An 18,399-nucleotide genomic window follows, 5' to 3' on the forward strand; every position below is an offset into this window, starting at 1 on the left:
GGGACCTCTGTTTGTAATATTTATAAGTGATTTGTATGAAAATGTGCGTCTGATTAATAGGTTTGCAGACTAAATGAAAATTGATAGTGCGCGAATAGTGAGGAAGGATATCATAGGATGCAGCAGGATATAGATCAGCTGGAGAGCAGGTGAAGAAGCGGTAGATAGGTGAGGGCTAGGCTTGGTTTAATCCAGACAAGTGATAGGTGATGTATTTGGGAGATCAAATTGCAAGATGAAAGTATACTATAAATAGGCGGAACCTAAGGAGCTTTGATATACAGAGAGATCTTAGAGTCCAAGTCCATAGTTTTACATATGGACTGAAAGTGACAGTACAAGTAGATAAGGTGGTAAAGAAATTATACGGCATGTTTGGCTAGGCCGTACTTGGATTATAGTGCAGTGATCAGAACTGTGCACAATCAGAAAAACGTGAATGCTCTGAAGAGGGTGCAAAAGTAATTTACCACGATGTTGCCTGGATTGGCTATAAGCAAAGATTAGACAAACTTGGATTAGTTCTGGGGTAGGCTGAGGGGTCTACCTGATAGAAATACGTAAAATTATGAGGGGCATGGATAGGGTGTGTAGTCAATTTCTTCCTCAGGGTGGAAATGTCAAATAATAGGGGTCATAGGTTTAAGGCAAAAGGGGGAATTTATTTTTTATATACAGAGCAGTAGGTGCCTGGAAAGCTCTGTCAGTGGAGGTGGTAGAAGCAGATGTTTAAGAGGCATTTAGCAGACACATGAACAGGCAGAAAATAAAGGAAGACTGGTGATATGTAGGCAGGTGAGTTTAGTTTAGAATAGAATTGTGGTCAGCACAGCCATGGTGGGCCAAATGTTCTGTTCCTGATCTGTACTGTTCTCTGTTCTAGTTAGCAGAATATTCCTTTGTTGATAGATCTAATGCTCTTTTTCATTTACAGCCTCCCTCTCCCCCCAACCTCAAACTTTTCAACAAGCCTCTCCCTACACCTCTTACAACCTCATTGTCCCCTCAATACCTCTTGCAGCCCCTTCTACACCTCACATCTCTTACAGCATCTTGACCCTTCCCCTCGCATGGTGGCTCAGTGGTTAGCACTGCTGCCTCACAGCACCAGGGTCCCAGGTTCGATTCCAGCCTTGGGTGACTGTCTGTGTGGAGGTTGCAATTTTCCCCATGTCTGCGTGGGTTTCCTCTGGGTGCTCCGGTTTCCTCCCACAGTCCAAAGATGTGCAAGTCAGGTGAATTGGCCATGCTAAATTGCCCATAGTGTTAGGTGCATTAGTCAGAGCGAAATGGGTATGGGTGGGTTACTCTCCGGAGCATCGGTGCAGACCGATTGGGTTGAAGGGCCTGTTTCTACACTGTAGGGAATTTAATCAAATCTCTGGCAGCCTCCTTCTCCGTCCATAAACCCTCCTGAAACCAGTGTTTGCTCCCACTACTCGTGACAGTTCTCACCAGATTAAGCTAAAAGCCTACAACCTGGTCAATGCCCAGTTTATACTGTAAGCTTTTGCTATAAATTCTGTGTTTTACAATCTTATTCTCCACAATCACCTGATGAGGGAGCAGCGCTCTGAAAGCTAGTGCTTTCAAATAAAGCTGATGGACTATAATCTGGTGTTGTGAGATTTTTAACTTTGTGCACTATTTTTTGAGCATTGCCAGAAAGCTGAGTCATTGAATAATTAAAGTAATATAGATTTTTGATCAACAAGTTAAAGGTTAAGTGGGATAGGCAGGAAAGCGGACTTAAGGTCTCAATTGGACTAGCCACTATCTTATCAACTGGTGGAACAAGGTCAAGGGTTCACATAGTCAACCACTGCTCTTAATGTGCGTGTTCTTGAATGTCAAAGAATAGGCACAACTTGATGAGCCAAATGGCTTCCTGTGTTATACGAATCCACATTCTGATTGTTGCCAAGTATTTACTGATAAATGGATCAGACTTAAAGTTTCTAAATGCTGAAGCTCAGTTCTAATGCTGTGTAGTATGTTAGTTGAAAACTACTTTAGTGATATACGTACTTTATAATGTATATTCACATATAACTATACTCCTAAGTTTTCCCTACACATTCAAAAATAGGCAACATATCCAAATACACATAAGTTGTACAGCTGATGTAGTTTAATTATTCCTCTGTTCTGTTTCAGAATTTTGCAGATATCAGGTGTAAATGTATTTGTCCGCCATACAAAGACAATGCTGGCCACATTTATAGTAAAAATATATCACAGAAAGATTGGTAAGTAGACTTGTCTCAATATTGAATACCTGCTATTCCTCATTAGCCTTTTCATGAATTTTCCTTCAAAAGTTTGTGTGACTGCCTCTGTCAATAAAAAGAGAACGTCTAAGAGTAACTCAAGTCGATGAATTTTGAACGTTCTTGTGTGGAGTATTTAGCCAAAGTCACTAGTTCCGTCTGCAAGATTTTCCTTTGACGTGTCCATTTAATCACTGAACCAGAAATTTGTTTTTAATAACAGTACCGAAAGTAATATGTTAAAATACAAAACAAATAGGAGATAGAATTCATGAAACCGACTCAAAGAAAGGTTATGATGATGACTTCATACTTTGCTGGAAGCTCCTCATGAATGTCAGTTTGAAAATCTGTGCCCTGTCAATGTTGTTTTGAATAGTGTAAAGGGTGTCGCTTTACAGTTGTTTAATCCAACACTAATATTCCTGTCATTCTTGAGGGGAAATATCTAGAATGTTTTGGCCTTATGAATGAAAGGCTGCTCAATTGGATGTTGTTGAAATATTTTAGTCAGACTAACAATTATCTTGTAAATTAGTTAGTTTAGCATAGATTCTCCTTATTTAAAGAGAAGACAAGTGAATTTACCATTATAGTCTGAGTCTAATGTGGAGTATGGTAATATAGCGGTACCGAAACTGGACTAAGAATAGAAGTCTGGATGCTGTAATGTAGAAATGGGAGTTGAAACTCCATGAGTTTGAAAATTTGAATTTACTTTGTCTTCCTAAAAGTGAAGATGATACTGTCAGATAGTCGTAAAAACACACTGGTTCATCAAGGAAACTCAAACCTTATTTCCTTGAGGTGAAAAGATCTAGAAATTTCTATTAAAGCTGTCCAATTTATTACACCAGTCACACATCAATGTGATTGACTCCTAATTGCAACCTAGAGTTCCTAGTAAGAATTGGTACTATTGCTAAGAATCAGTATTTTGGGAGTACCTTCAGACTTCACTGCAGCGGTTTGAAAAAGCGGTTTGCGGAGAAAATGGGGGAGATACTAAATAAGTATTTTGCATCAGTATTTAATGTGGAAAAGGATATGGAAGATATAGACTGTAGGGAAATAGATGGTGCCATCTTGCAAAATGTCCAGATTACAGAGGAGGAAGTGCTGGATGTCTTGAAACAGGTAAAGGCGGATAAATCCACTGGACCTAATCAGATGTATCCTATAACTCTGTGGGAAGCTGGAGAAGTGATTGCTGGGCCTCTTGCTGAGATATTTGTATCATCAATAGTCACAGGTGAGCTGCCGGAAGACTGGAGGTTGGCTAACGTGGTGCTACTGTTTAAGAAGGGCGATAAAGACAAGCCAGGGAACTATGGACCCATGAGCCTGACACCAGTGGTGGGCAGGTTGTTGGAGGGAATCCTGAGGGACAGGACATACATGTATTTGGAAAGGCAAGGACTGATTAGGCATAGTCAACATGGCTTTGTGCATGGGAAATCATGCCTCACAAACTTGATTGAGTTTTTTGAGGAAGTAATAAAGAGGATTGATGAGGGCAGAGCGTTAGATGTGATCTATATGGACTTCAGTAAGGTGTTCGACAAGGTTCCCCATGGGAGACTGGCAAGGTTAGATCTCACGAGATACAGGGAGAACTAGCCATTTGGATACAGAACTGGTTCAAAAGGTAGAAGACAGGGGGTCGTGGTGGAGGGTTGTTTTTCTGACTGGAGGCCTGTGACCAGTGGAGTGCCACAAGGATCGGTGCTGGGCCCTCTACTTTTTGTCATTTATGTTCGCATCCAAATCATTTATGTAAAAGGTACAGTTAGTAAGTTTGCAGATGACACCAAAATTGGAGGTATGGTGGACAGCGAAGAGGGTTACCTCAGTTTACAACAGGATCTTGAACAGATGAGCCAATGGCTTGAGAAATGGCAGATGGAGTTCAAATCAGATAAATGCGAGGTGCTGCATTTTGGGAAAGCAAATCTTAGCAGGATTCATACACTTAATAGTAAGGTCCTAGGGAGTGTTGCTGAACAAAGAGACCTTAGAGTACAGGTTCATAGCTCCTTGAAAGAGTCGCAGGTAGATAGGATAGTGAAGTAGGTGTTTGGTATGCTTTTCTTTATTGGTCAGTGTATTGAGTACAGGAGTTGGGAGGTCATGTTGTGGCAGTACAGGACATTGATTAGGCCATTGTTGAAATATTGCGTGCAATTCTGGTCTCCTTCCGATTAGAAAGATGTTGTGATATTTGAAAGGGTTCAGGAAAAATTTACAAGAATGTTGCCATGGTTGGAGGATTTAATAGGGAGCGCTGAACAGGTTGGGGCTGTTTTCCATTGAGCGTCAGAGGCTGAGGGGGACCTTATAGAGGTTTACAAAATTATGAGGGGCATGGATAGGGTAAATATGCAAAGTCTTTTCCCTGGGGTTAGGGAGTCCAGAACTCGAGGGCATAGGTTTAGAAAAGAGACCTACGGGGCAACTTTTTCACACAGAGGGTTGTACGTGTATGGAAATGAACTGCCAGAAGAAGTGGTGGAGGATGGTACAATTGCAACATTTAAGAGGCATTTGGATGGGTATATGAATAGGAAGGGTTTGGAGGGATATGGGTCGGGTGCTGGCAGGTGGGACTAGGTTGGGTTGGGATATCTGGTCGGCGTGGACGGGTTGGACCGAAGGGTCTTTTTTCATGCTGTACATCTCTATGACTATGACTCTATGACAAGCAATAATTGTCAATTTTGGCAGCACGTCCATATTCTCAAGAAGACTTTCTAAAAAAAAATCAATCCAAAGGTTTTTAGTCCAGTGCAATTAAAAACATTGGCTAGATCTTTGCTTTTAGCATCAGGCACTCCAGATGGGTAAATAAAGCCAACAGTGTCTCAACTGTGTGCCTCAGAAACAATTGCACCAATGTACCATTTCCTTTTTTCTACCACCATTAAATCATTAATTTTCTAAACATACTTACAGTTAATGAAATAAAAACAAATTATTAGAAATACCCAGATCTGAAGCATTTGTGAAATGAGAGTTAATGTTTCTGATTTTTCGTCAGAATTGAATAAGAAAGAGATGGGAAAAAGAAATCTATCACAACAATTTAAATAGAGATAATATAAATTTTGTTTGAAGAGCAAAATTTCTTTAAGATGGGCATTCCTGGAAGAGAAATGGTGAATTAAACACTAATCTAAAAGCAAAATGCGGCATTAATGTGAACCTGGCATATCCTTTTAAGATTTCTTGATAATATTTCTACAGAAAGGACTTGGAAAAGATTATTTTAAATGTTGCGTTGTAAGGCATGGTGCAGGGCTTCTCAAATCGAGACTTACAACACTGGCAATGGCTGCAGTGACTAACAGCTGTGAAAGAGTTTTAAATCCTTGGATTTTTTTATTAAATGGTGGCTGCCTTCCTAACCAATCTTTGAGGTGTAATTCCTGCTCCAAGACACCCATTCAAAGGTTAAGTTTTTTTTTAAATCTCAAAATTAAAATCTTTGAAACACCTTCCTGTCACATAGTTCTTACTGTGGGTCATCGCAATTCTCAAGCTTTGAATGGACATCATGTTGGGAATTTGTTTTAAGAAGCACTAGTGTAATGTTTGCAGATATTTCAGAAAATGGCCCTGAGAAGGGGAGTAACCTTGATGCTGCTGAACTCGTGTTGATGCTATTGGAGTGTCAATGATCTCATTTTTGCCTGTGAATAAACAAAGATAATAAATATACAGACACAAGCAGGTTTTTGAAACAGGAAAACTGAAAGCATTGAGCCTGCTTAAAATGTTATGCAATAGGTAAATTCAGAAATGTTGGAAATTAATTTGTTGAATTCAAATCAAATGGCCCACTGGTTGGGAAGTTTAGCATGTTCATTATATTATTGCATGAAGACGAGTTGTAGTGTTTGAACTTACTGAATCTGATAATAACAGCTATTTCAAATATATTCATTCCCTATGAAATAAAGCAAATTATTTTCTATTAAACATTCTCATCTATGTCCATTTTTTGAGATTAAGGTAATAGATATGTGGAAGTAGTTATTTATTTTGGGTTACAAGGAGGTACTATTGTTACCCAAGGCTATGTTACTGTACGAGCATCAAGGCCAAGATATAAGCAGATTATGTGAGTGCCTGATATCAGTTATCCTGAATAGGTATTTGTGGAAGGCAAAAACTTCTAATGGAATGATTAAATGGAAATAATTAATGTCATTTTGTTCTTTCAAGTCTGTTCCATTTCTTTGCATTTTTAGAACACTAAATGTAGCGTCCTGGCTCCTTTTTGATCAAAATTCTGCAAGGAAATACTTTGTTGCCCACCTGTTACACTTGCCTAACAATCTTTGAAGTGAAAATATACCATAGCTTTAGTTTTCCACAACACATTTGTAAATGTGACCATTAGATGGTGCTATTGTATAGAGCTTGCTAACCAAAAAATGCTAATTTAAAGTAGAGATGAATTCTGTAAAAATATGTATCTATCTAAATGAATATACAAATACTTTTGCACCCTTTTCCCTGCAATCCCATAACTCCCTCGCTGCCAGTTTCTTCCACTAATAAAGTGAGTGATCCAGAGATGTAATGCATACCAGGTCTTAATTTGGGCCCACTTCATATTGGAGGTAATGGATTATCACTGTTAGGATTGATGAGTGTTAGAATTCTTAGTATGTGGTTTCAACATTGTGTAAGAGATGACATGTTTTAAAAATCTCTATTTATTTGGCCTATGGACTGAAAGAGAAACAAATGGACATTGTTTCATGTGTACCAGTAAGCTGCAAATGACTCCTTATATTCTCTTTTTTATAAAAACAATGTCACAGTAGGACAATGTTAAGACCATTTGTTCCCCCACTTGGGTATCTTCAGGTTAAATTTTGCCTAGAGGCAGAATTCTGGCTTTGTTTGTGCTAAATTGTTTTGGGTTCATGAGAGCTCTGTGTATAAAAAAAGCCTTTGATTGGTCAGGTTGCAGTTTATTACAGACTTAGAGGAGTGAACTCAAGATGGCCAGGAAATTTCAAGAATACAGTTGGATCAATCTTTCTCAACAAACTTGCTCTCTCCAGTTTTTTGCTGAAAAAGCAAGACAGAAAAGAATAAAAAGTGAGAAAAGCTGAAATACTTCCAAAACCAAAAACAACTAGAAATACCCCAGATCAACTCAATGACGAGTGAACTGATGACCATCTATATGCAAGTATCATGGGGCATCACCAAAGAAAGGAACTAATGATTATAGTATCAACCCATCTAGTTTGAGATTTTGGGTTGGTCATACAAAGTGGTGTTTCTGACTTTTTTCCCCCAGTCATAATTTGTTTCTATTGGGTGAGTGTGTGTGTGTGTGTTTTAAAAGGGGCATACATTGACAATAATAAAAGGATAGGATTTCTAAAGTAACAAGAGTTTCTGTTTGTCTGAGAACCTGGTCTGGTCTGCTTTTATCCTGGATAGTAGTAAGAGGCAAATTGGATTCTTCAGTTGTTTCAAGAACTTTTAATGTTTGGTGGACTCAGTGGGATTTGATTAACAACGCACTACCCTGTGAAAATTGTATCTGTTCATGAGGTACATAATCTCTTTCAAGTAAAGTTCTTTAATGGACTCCAGTTTTAGTAGAGTGCTGGGTGAAAATTTATATCTTGTTAGATTATGGATGGAGTTTTGTGTAAATTCTGGGCACTACACAAAGGATTTACAGATGCAGTATCACAAATCTAGCTTTCCAAAAACTGGACTTTAAGTTGTCACAAAATTAATTTAGTTATTGCTTGATGAGTAAACTAATTTATTTTATAGTTTGGCAAGATTGTGTTGCCAAATTGTGCAGATTAGTTAATCAGCTTGGCATGCCTGCCTTTTCCCATGTTTGGAGCAACCCTTGAACTGGCCTGAACCACCAATCTAAAAAATTGGCATATCTGAAATCTGGCACACGTTCAGCTCCAGGTGGAGATGTTTTACCTGTGTTGGCTTTGGAAAAGGTGTCGCATAGATTCACCAGAAATGTAACCTTGATTCTATGAGTTAGATGATGCAGAAAGATGACATAAATTGTCTTCACTTGACAATTGATGGTTAAAGGGTGATTTGATTCTTTAGGTTTTGATTCAGAATTGCTAAGTTAGATAAAGAGAAACCTTTTTCTGCAGATGGGGGAAATACAGGACATGGAGACAAACATTAAAATCATAACCAAGACATCCAGCAGTTGGAAAATACTGTACCTCTTCAAACAAAGAGTAATAAAAGTTTGGAATATCTCCCATTAAAAGCAGTAGATGCTAACTCAATTTTAAATTTGCAATTATTTACCTAAGGTTATGAGGGCTAAGGAACAAAAGCACAGATCAGCTATAAGCACATTGAACAATAGAATACATTTTAGGGGCTGAAAACCCTACTCCTATTCTACTTCATGCACCAGTTATTTCTGTGCTTTCCCAATTAACTACAGACTTGTGATAAGTTAAGCATTCTGCTGTGGTCCTGTGTTTATTAGAAACTACCTTGTAGTGACTGAAATTTGTTTTGTATGCCAAGGAAAACATTGTTGATTGGAAGCTGATGACAGGAAACTTTTGTCAAGTGTTGTGGCTTTATTTCCCTTTGTTTGCAGTATTTCTACTGGGAGAGTCTAACGTTAATATTCATAGCCTGGAATTCCTTAGAAAAGGTGGTTGATTGCCTATGACTCCAATACTACTGGCTAGCCTGTTTCTTCTAAAAATTTTAAAGTTCGAGGATGTTTTGCTGACAGACAATTTCACAGGCCTAACACAAATCTTATGGGCTGGGTGGGTAGTGGGAAGAGGAGGAAAATGTGTAGAAGCTGTCACTGTTGAGACAAGCATCCATTGCAAAAAAATAAAAGGACATTTGGCTAAGTGCAGACTTATTAAGCACATCTTTTGTAGGATAGGTTTAATTTACAATTTTAGTTCAGCGGGGTTTCTCATGAGACAGATTTGTGGCAGATTATACAGTGAACATTTCAGACCCATGTCGTAGTACCTGGAAGTTGATTGTTAGCTGATGACTTCAGATGAGGTTTTCCAGAACATTGCCAAACTTTAGTTGTATAACATTTGTAGTCTGGTTGTGCGTTTTTAAAAACATACAAATATCCCCAAGTCACAAGAGTTTCCCTAGCAGGACTCCTCAGCATTTACACCAGGTCCATTAAAGTCTCATAGCATCAATTTTTTAAAAATTAACACAATTTGGAGGAAAAATGGAGGTGGCAAGGACACAGAAAATACTCTGCAGAATTTCAACACGCATCATAAGGGTAGCTCCACAGCACACTCCAAACAATTAAAAACTCCAACAGTCTACAGTTGTAAAACAACCATTTTTCCTAATTCAGTTCAGAATCAAAATAAAGTAAGTTAACATGTAAATGTGTTCAAGATGACAGCTCACCACCACCTCAAAAGCAATGACAGATGAGCAGTAAATGCTGGCATAGCCCACATCCCATTAGCAGATCAAAATTGCTGTGTTTCTTATATGAAAAATTATTCAAATTGCTTTTTCACATAATCATGCGGATTGATTATATTCTGACTTAAATATCCTGCTACAACTTTAATAATTTGTAATTTCCTAATAACAAATGTTTCAAGCCCAAGTTCTTGGTTTTACTACACAATTCTATTTGCATCAGAAGAACCATCACACACTAACTTTTCTGAATTTCAGTTTCAAAGTCACACGGTAAACTGTTCAACACAGAAATTGTCAAAAGTTTCCATCTATTCCAGCTTTTTTTACAAAGTTAATTTTGAAAGAACTATATATTCACAACACAAACAAAAACTGCTACGGATGTTAGCTTTAAGATATTCTTCCACAAAGCAAAGTCAGTCAGGCAGGAATTCCTTATGATGTTCCTAGCCTTGTTCAACAGTATAGAAGCTTCGAGCCTTCACACCTTTTGAGGGTTCACTGGACAGTCTTGGAGTACTTGCGTTATTTAATAATCATTCATTGGAGTCTTATAGTAAGAGTCTGCTTTGGCTGCAGTTGAAGTGAAGTAATTTGGCTTTTGGAAGGTATTTTGTACAATTCCTTCTGTCTATTTTAAAGAGATTATTTTCTTTACAAGAGTAAATTATTACATATATGAAACTATCCCAAATACACTATGAACTTAGTCCCCAGGCCCATTTTGGTAAATTGATTCAATTTATGATGATTAAAAGGTCTTAATTATTGTATTATCTTTCTAACAAGCCTCCAGTATTTTGTAATTTATCCTGTCCTAAAGTATAGCTATTATTGGAACATAAAACACTCCCATAAGCCTTTTTTCTTTCACTAGTACTTATATTCAGCCAAATTGATTCTATACTTTAATCCTCCAAATGAAGATTTCTCATTTCTGTAGTGGATCTCATTTTACTAAATCACCCAATCACATTTTATTTTATTTTCTTCCCATCCATAAACTCATTTCTCCCCATTCAATTCTAATATTATTTACCTCATGCTAATTTGCACATGGCACAGCTGGAGTGCAAGACAACTTTTATAGTTCTGCTTTTAGACCCTAGATACTTATAATCCCTCATCAGAACCTCTCAGATGCATAGGGAGGAGCATCTATTCCTATACTATACATATCACTAGTACAAGTACTTTTCTCTTCACTCCCTACCCTTCAATGACTATCTGCATCATAGTGGCAAGGTCAGTTTGCTAATCCTCTCTCCCATTCCTGCTCTGTCTACACAACATATAAGCTGTTGTACAACAGTAGATACTAAATTCCTATCTGTAGGTTTCTGTACTTGCTTCACTCATAGTTGCACAAACTTTGATCACAGTCTTAAGTCTGAAATGTGGCTACCTCCTGTTATTAGGTTAACTTTGTCTCTCCCTGATGCATGATAGTATAAGTAGATTGGACTTCAGCTCATCAAGTTCATTAATCTTCAGAGGCAGTTGCTGTGGATTACCAAGCTCAACTTCAGCTGCAATATATTACCATCCCTACCAATTTCATTGTTTCATTTAACTAATTAGATGTCAAGTTTAGAATTATCACTCAGCTGTTAGTGATATTAACTAGTTATGCTATTAATTTAATTTTGACTATCGCCAATCACTGAACTGCTGGGCTAATTAATGGCTTTGAACAGTCACCAGCGAGGTTGAAAATGAAAAATTATATAAAAAGTAGCATCACCCTCCCCCTTTGCACCAAATACCCCAAGTTATCTTATTGCTGCCATGCTGTGGCTTGTCCTATCTAGTTACAGAACCTGTTTGCCTATCCAGAGAGTGGGTGATTCACTATCCAGTTACAACTGCTCAGTCAGCTCTCTTCTACAATAGTTAAAACTTATTCAAGCAACTGCATTCATTTAATTGACAGAGAACAGACAATTGTTGTTTAAATTAGACAATTTTAAAGCTTCAAGTGAAAGTTTGGCTGTTAACCTACAGCTCAAGAAAAGCTTGTGAAATCCCACCTGCACCACATTCCCTTGTTAACACTTTTTCTTCATGACACAGAGGCCTCATTGTCACTAATTGTGTTCCCACTTCCAGATCCTAACCATTTGCTATATGTGTTTTTTTAATTCTCTCATGTTGTTTCTGGTTCTTTAGCCAATTAGTGCAGTGTCCTCTGGTTATTGATCCTTCTGCTATTGTCCAGCCCCCTCATGATTTTGAGCATCTTTATTACATTTCTTCTCAAGCTGCTGATGTCTCAAGAGAACATCTCTAGCTTCTCCAATTTTTCAACATAAACTGAAGTCTCTCATCCCTGAAGCCATTCTCATAAGTTTATTTTTGCACCTGACCAATGTCATCATACCCTTTCGAAAGTATGATGACCAAAATTGAATTTAGTCCAACAGATTTATTTTGAAGCACTAGCTTTCGAGGCGCTGCCTCTTCATCAGATGGTTGTGGAACAGGTCTGATGAAGGGTTTATACCCGAAACGTCAGTTCTCCTCCTCGGATACTACCTGACTTGCTGTACTTTTCCAGAACGACACACTCAACTCTGTTGGACGATAACCTGTTGTGTGATTTTTAGCTTTATTTACAAAGTTCAGAATATCTTAACTGCTTTCTCAATATGGCTTGCCTTCTTCAATGATTTGTGCAGATGTAGCCTAGCATTCTCTGTTCCTGTGATCCCTTTCAAAATGTGCCTTTTATCTTTTCCTTATTTTAGCTACCAACTGACTCACTTGAGTTGTGAACAAATCTCGCAGTTAACTCCAGCTCCTACTATAGTCGCTATAACTGATGGCATTTAACCAATTGACATCACCTAAGCTTGTGCAGGCCCTGCCCACTTGCAAAATTACAAGGTCACGTGACTAGATTTTTTTTGTGCCGTCTACCTAAAATTGATGACAAATTATAGGATAAGACCAGTATTGATACGGCACTGTCCTACATTCCTCTAATTTCTGCTGAAACTGCATGGACCACTGAGATCCATGTGTGGCAGCGACTTCTAGAATGGGAATCTTTACACAAATTGAGAAATCCTGTTTGCAAGCCCTAAACATCATACGCAGACAGCATTGTCTTGCAAATTTAGTCATCACAAATCCTGTCTTCTAACCTGGTAATGTGAAGTCTCACTATTCACTGTGATTTCCACTATTTACTTCATTGAGGCACTGGAAGAGCAAATTAATTTATTCAGGTTGGTTAAAGTGAGGAGATATTCAACTGCTAATGGAGAAAAATGTTCCAAATGGTAGTATTGGTGCCTCTGCAGAGTAGAAAATTTCAGTGCAGTTCAGGTGATTAGGATTACTTAGCCAATGCTAATGTTTTGTGACATAACTGCTTTAGGGTTCTTGGACACAATGATGCTAATTTGTGTCTCTCAACCGAAAGTTCCTTGTTGTCGTCACCAAGATTATAACAGTTGATGGAGGAGATTGGAAATAGCAGATTTCATCGGGGAACCAAAAAAATAACTTGTTTAAGCTTTAAATCTTTAAGATACTGCTGTAGCTCTGTCCAGAATCTTCTCAACTCTGAGCTTCTGCTGTTAGTGATAGTGTGAGTCATCTTTATCTTTGCATATTATAGCTGATTCTGGGCTTCAATCACATTGCCTTAAATATGCTTTCAATATATTCTGCAATTGTTGCCTCTCCTATTCTCAGATGAACACCTGGTCCCCATGTTGTAACTTGTATCCTGTTGGTGCTGCTTCCAGGTCAAGGATCACCAGGTTACATGATCAGTATTTCTTCTTAACCAAAAATTACAATTTATCTCTTTACTAGAGTTGACCAAGGCTAAATTCTTAGCTAAAATCAGTCTGTGGTCTCGTTCCTTCCTATCAGTATAATCTCCCCTAGTCCTACAAATTTGAGAGATCACTGTGCCTCTCCTGAAACTTCTGGTATTTTGCATTTCCTGTATATCAGTTGCTCCACCATTGGCTGTTTGTTCTTTCAGATGTGTTGGTCCTAAGCCTAGGATTCACACTCTATACCCCTCAATACTCTATCCACTTCTGTACTTCTCTGTTATCGTTTTAAGATACATACTTCTAAGTCAACTGTCCCAGTATTTCAATTTTTGACTGATAAAACCCATTTAAAACTATTTGACTTATTTTGCTGTGTCAAAGGTATTATAAATGCAGGTTATTATTTCCAGTTATATCACAGAACAAATATAGAAACTATTCTTTGCAAAATATGAATCTGCTAAGGTACTTTTGTTTTCATGTTTCAACAATTAGAAGTTAACTAAAATATTTGGAGTCATACTGTTATTGTTATCTTTTCTTTAATTTAGAGATAAATATAGTTATCTTTCCCTCCGCTGGCATAATTGAAAAAATCTGAACAAACATCACATAATATTCATCTAGAATCAAATGTCAGTGAGAGCTTATAGCACTTTGATAGTAATTGTTATTTGTCTTTTCCAGTGATTGCCTACATGTTGTTGTTCCCATGCCAGTTGCTGGACAAGATGTTGAAGCTTATTGCTTGAGATGTGAATGTAAATATGAAGAACGAAGCACAGTTACAATTCAGGTATTTTGTAAAACAATTTGGTAAGCTCAGTTGGCTCCATGGATGACTTGTAATGCAGTGTGATACCATCAGTGTCGGATAAACTCCTGCACCAGCTGAAGTTACCATGAAGGTCCTGCCTTCTCAACATCACCTGAAGCGTGGTAGCCCTAGGTTAGACCTCACTACCAGTCATCTCTCTGTAATGAGAGAGTAGCCCTATGGGACTATGTCTATTTTACCTTTATTAAAATTAAAGCATAAATATTTTCTTCCCTATGTCAGCGTATCTGATTTGATATGTTCATCTCAAAGAAAAAAGTATATGGAATTGTAGTATAAAGGAGTATCTACTTTATTTTTGGTGTAATTTGAGTATTATTCTACTGTTTAATATTTACTACGATTGATTTATTACCAAAAAACATTTGATATAACATTCTTTCCTATATTTCTGTTGAAATTGTCCAAATCGTGTGATGCCTTTGGAAGTTTGATTGTAAATTCTTTTTTTCATCCTTTTCATTTCAGTTACAAAGTAGTGGTGAAAATACATGGCTTTTGTTTTACTACTTCGAAAATCATTTTTGTGTTTATATTGATGGAAAAATAAAAACGCTGAAATTTAGCTGTACAATGCCCATTGTTTTCAAAGTTAAAAATTACACAACACCAGATTATAGACCTTATAGTCCAAAAGATTTATTTGAGGCACTAGCTTTCAAAGCGCAGTACCTCCAAATAAACTGGTTGGACTATAACCTGGTGTGTGATTTTTAACTTTGCCCACCCCAGTCCAACACCATTTCCTCCAGATCTTTTTTTTTCAGTGCAACCACTGTTATTTTGCCTCCAAAGTAGCATCCGTGATATGTGAAAACATCCAATATTAGTTACTTCAGAGACTGTTTTGGTGAGGGCATCGGCATTTGTATAGAGAGTGTCCACCAAAGGTAAGTAGAGCAGACAGTTCACATCAAGATTAGAGTGGTGCTGAAAATACACAGCAGGCCAGGCAGCATACGTGGAGCAGGAAAATTGACGTTTCAGGCAGGAGCCCTTCATCCTGATGCACTTCATCATCAAGATGAAGGGCTTCTGCCCGAAGTGTCGATTTTCCTGCTCCTCAGTTGATGCCTGACCTGCTGTGCATTTCCAGCACCACTCTAATCTTGACTTTAATCTCCAGCATCTGCAGACTTTCGCCAGACAGATCACATCACCAGTCGGTGTGCAGTGCTTATCTGATGCTGCCTCTGCCGTTTTGGAGTTCATTGTATGCCCCTTGTATGCTATTTAACCACACCAGCATTTGGGTACAGTCCTCTCCACTTGATCATAGAACCCCTACAATGTGGAAGCCAGTCATTTGACCCATCGAGTCCAAGGCGACTCTCTAAAGAGCATCCCACCCAGATCCAACCCCCAATCCTATCCCTGTAAGCCTGTATTTCCCAAATCCACCCATCCTGTACATTCTGGACACTGGGCAATTTACCATGGCAAATCTACCTAATCTGCACATCTTTAGACTGAGAGAGGAACCCGGAGCACCCAGAGGAAGTCCACACAGACACATGGAGAATGTGCAAACTCCACACAGTCACCCAAGCGTGGAATCATGCATACCCTGGCGCTGTGAGGCAGCAGTGCTAACCACTGAGCCACTGTGGTGCCGTGTATATACATTAACCAGCTGCGGAGGTGACATAAATCAGAATGAAGAAACCAATATGGTTCCTTTCTGGCTAATTTGACGATCCTGCTCCTTTTAACAAGGTTATGCTATTCTTGGCTTTTTTTTCAGAGAGGTCGTAAAAGCAGTAATTACAAAAAGTCTGGCTTGGATGGGTTTTAGGGCCAATTTGATTATAGCTAACATATACTTTCTCAGGCAAAAAACTGTCAAGTTTTTAGAAGAAACACTTGTACAATGAAATGGGAGTGGCTAGTTCTCTCAGTTCAGCTTTTCTCTGGTTTGGTTTTAGCAGGCTGGCTGTTCGCTGAAAGCAGTCAGTCAGTTGTCAAGCTGCTGGACCAAGAGACATGCTGATCTTCTGTCTCTGACATCTCTCCCTTAAGAACCTGTGTTTGATTTTTCTTTTTTTTTAACCAAGGGTGTTTATGGGGATTGTTGCAGGAATTTGGGACAGCGTCATTAAGTTGATATAGTCTGTTCGGGTTTTGGATAGGTTAACTGATTCTATATTCTGTTCTCTTTTACTTATGTTTCATTCAGTAATCTTGCAAATAAACTCTGGTTTGTTTTAAACTAAGTGGTTGGTTCAGCTACATCACTCCTGGACTACCACAGTACACCTGCTTAAAACAACGAGCAAAGTTAGGGTCCGGGTTGCTTTCTTGAAATGTGTTGAAGGGGTCCGGCCTGGTCCATAACAATAGAACTGGTCACTGATTAGTTCATCCAGTTGAGGCACCAAGAAGCACAATCCCATTTTTCCATTCACCAACAGTTCCCACACCTTTGTTGCTGATCATTGAAACATCTTCTTCGTCACTGTTCCAAAAATACACAACACCACCAAAAAAAAAATTCCAACCTAAATTTAAAAGTCAAAACAGTGCTCTGTTGCTTACAGATATCAACATTTTGTACTTGTGCAAGCACTAAGTCTTATCCTGGATGTATCTTGCCTGTCTTAGAGCCTTAGTGCAATATTTCAGTGACTAACGCATTGCTGCCAACTTTCTCTGGGGAAACTATAGATGACCTTTGTAGAATGACCTCTAGCAGCACTTCTCCAAGAAGACATGGCAATGCATCAGTTTACAATGGGTAACAGTAGTCTGGGCTTGCTGGCTATAAGGCAACACCAGAGGTGGGAGAACAAATCCTGTGATCCTGAAAGAGGACAGATGGATTGTTAAAAATTATGTCGCTGGGGATCCAAGATGGTGGCGATCTGAGAAGATTGCACTGCAGATCTTTGCATTGCAGCTCAAGCTCCTTTAACCCGCCCATACCAGGCTATCGTGATATCTTGAGACTCCGGAAAGATCGTGGAGTCCCAAGAAATTTCTAAAAATTAACAACTGTGTTTCCAGCCATCCAGAGATGCCGAAAAAGAGAGGAGGAGCATCCAAGGCTGGGTCTGCAGTAGCCTCAGAACCAATTACGTTCCAGGCCCTGGTGAACAAGCTCTCGAAATCTCGCGAGATGCGAGGGAAACAGATTGAAGAGAAGCTGGCTCCAATCTCTCTCATGCTGCAGAAGAATGAGTAGCAGCTGGAAGACCTGGAGAAGAGGACGGATGAGGTGAAGCACAGGGTCACAGTGGTGGAAGCTGATGCCAGTTCATCCAAGGATAGGATCCAAGTCCTGGAGACGCAGGTCCATAATTTGCATGACCAAGTGGATGATCTTGAGAACAGGGGCAGAAGAAAAAACATTTGGATCAGAGCGGCCTGTGGAATTTGTTGAGGACTGGCTGCCGAAATTCCTTGACTTGGAGGCTGGCATGAGAGGATTGAAGATAGAGAGGGCTCACCGGGTCGCAATGTGGAGATCGGGTCTAGGTCAACGTCCTCGTCCTCTTCTGGTGCGGTTCCATCATTACTGGGATAAAGAGAGAGTCATGGAGGCTTTCGGAGTCCAGGGGATGGATCTGAAAGCCCTAATTTATGAGGGTTCTAAGATAATGTTTTTTCAGGACTTCTCAGCGGCGGTGATCCAGAAACGAAAATCTTACAACGGTGTCAAGAGAAGACTGAGGGAGCTTGGGATTCAGCACTCCCTGAAATATCTGGCAGTGCTTCAGAACACCTTAGATGGATCCATACATCTCTTCGACACGTCGGAGAAGGCAAGAGACTTTGTGGACAAATTAACCTAATTTGAACAATTTCAGTATTTATAAATAGTGTTGTTTGGGTATGGGTACCATTCTGTAAAAGAAACGGAGGAAGTCCAGTTGGAGCTTTATCTTTCTTTTTTCCCTGTATTGATAATAATTTGGTTTAAACTATGACTGGCAGTGGTTGAGATGTACATTTTCAATTTCTAAGTTAGGTTATATCAAAGGATGGATGGGGTATTTATTCCTTTTTTGTTTAAGAAAATGTTTTTTATTCATATTGGTAT

At 38.8% G+C, this 18,399-nt stretch overlaps 1 protein-coding gene across 2 annotated transcripts in view; it reads left to right on the forward strand.

Moving 5' to 3' along the window:
* The window catches only part of tmem9b (TMEM9 domain family, member B), an 83,947-nt gene that overhangs the window by 24,390 nt on the left and 41,158 nt on the right, over positions 1-18,399 (forward strand). For both annotated transcript variants that reach the window (XM_072592305.1, XM_072592306.1), the window contains exons 2-3: positions 2,158-2,249; positions 14,210-14,318. In XM_072592305.1, the coding sequence (XP_072448406.1) occupies positions 2,158-2,249; positions 14,210-14,318 (201 nt within the window). The remainder of the gene's footprint in view (positions 1-2,157; positions 2,250-14,209; positions 14,319-18,399) is intronic.

The sequence above is a fragment of the Chiloscyllium punctatum genome, chromosome 22 (genome assembly GCF_047496795.1).
Source record: "Chiloscyllium punctatum isolate Juve2018m chromosome 22, sChiPun1.3, whole genome shotgun sequence".
In the NCBI taxonomy this organism is placed as follows: domain Eukaryota; kingdom Metazoa; phylum Chordata; class Chondrichthyes; order Orectolobiformes; family Hemiscylliidae; genus Chiloscyllium; species Chiloscyllium punctatum.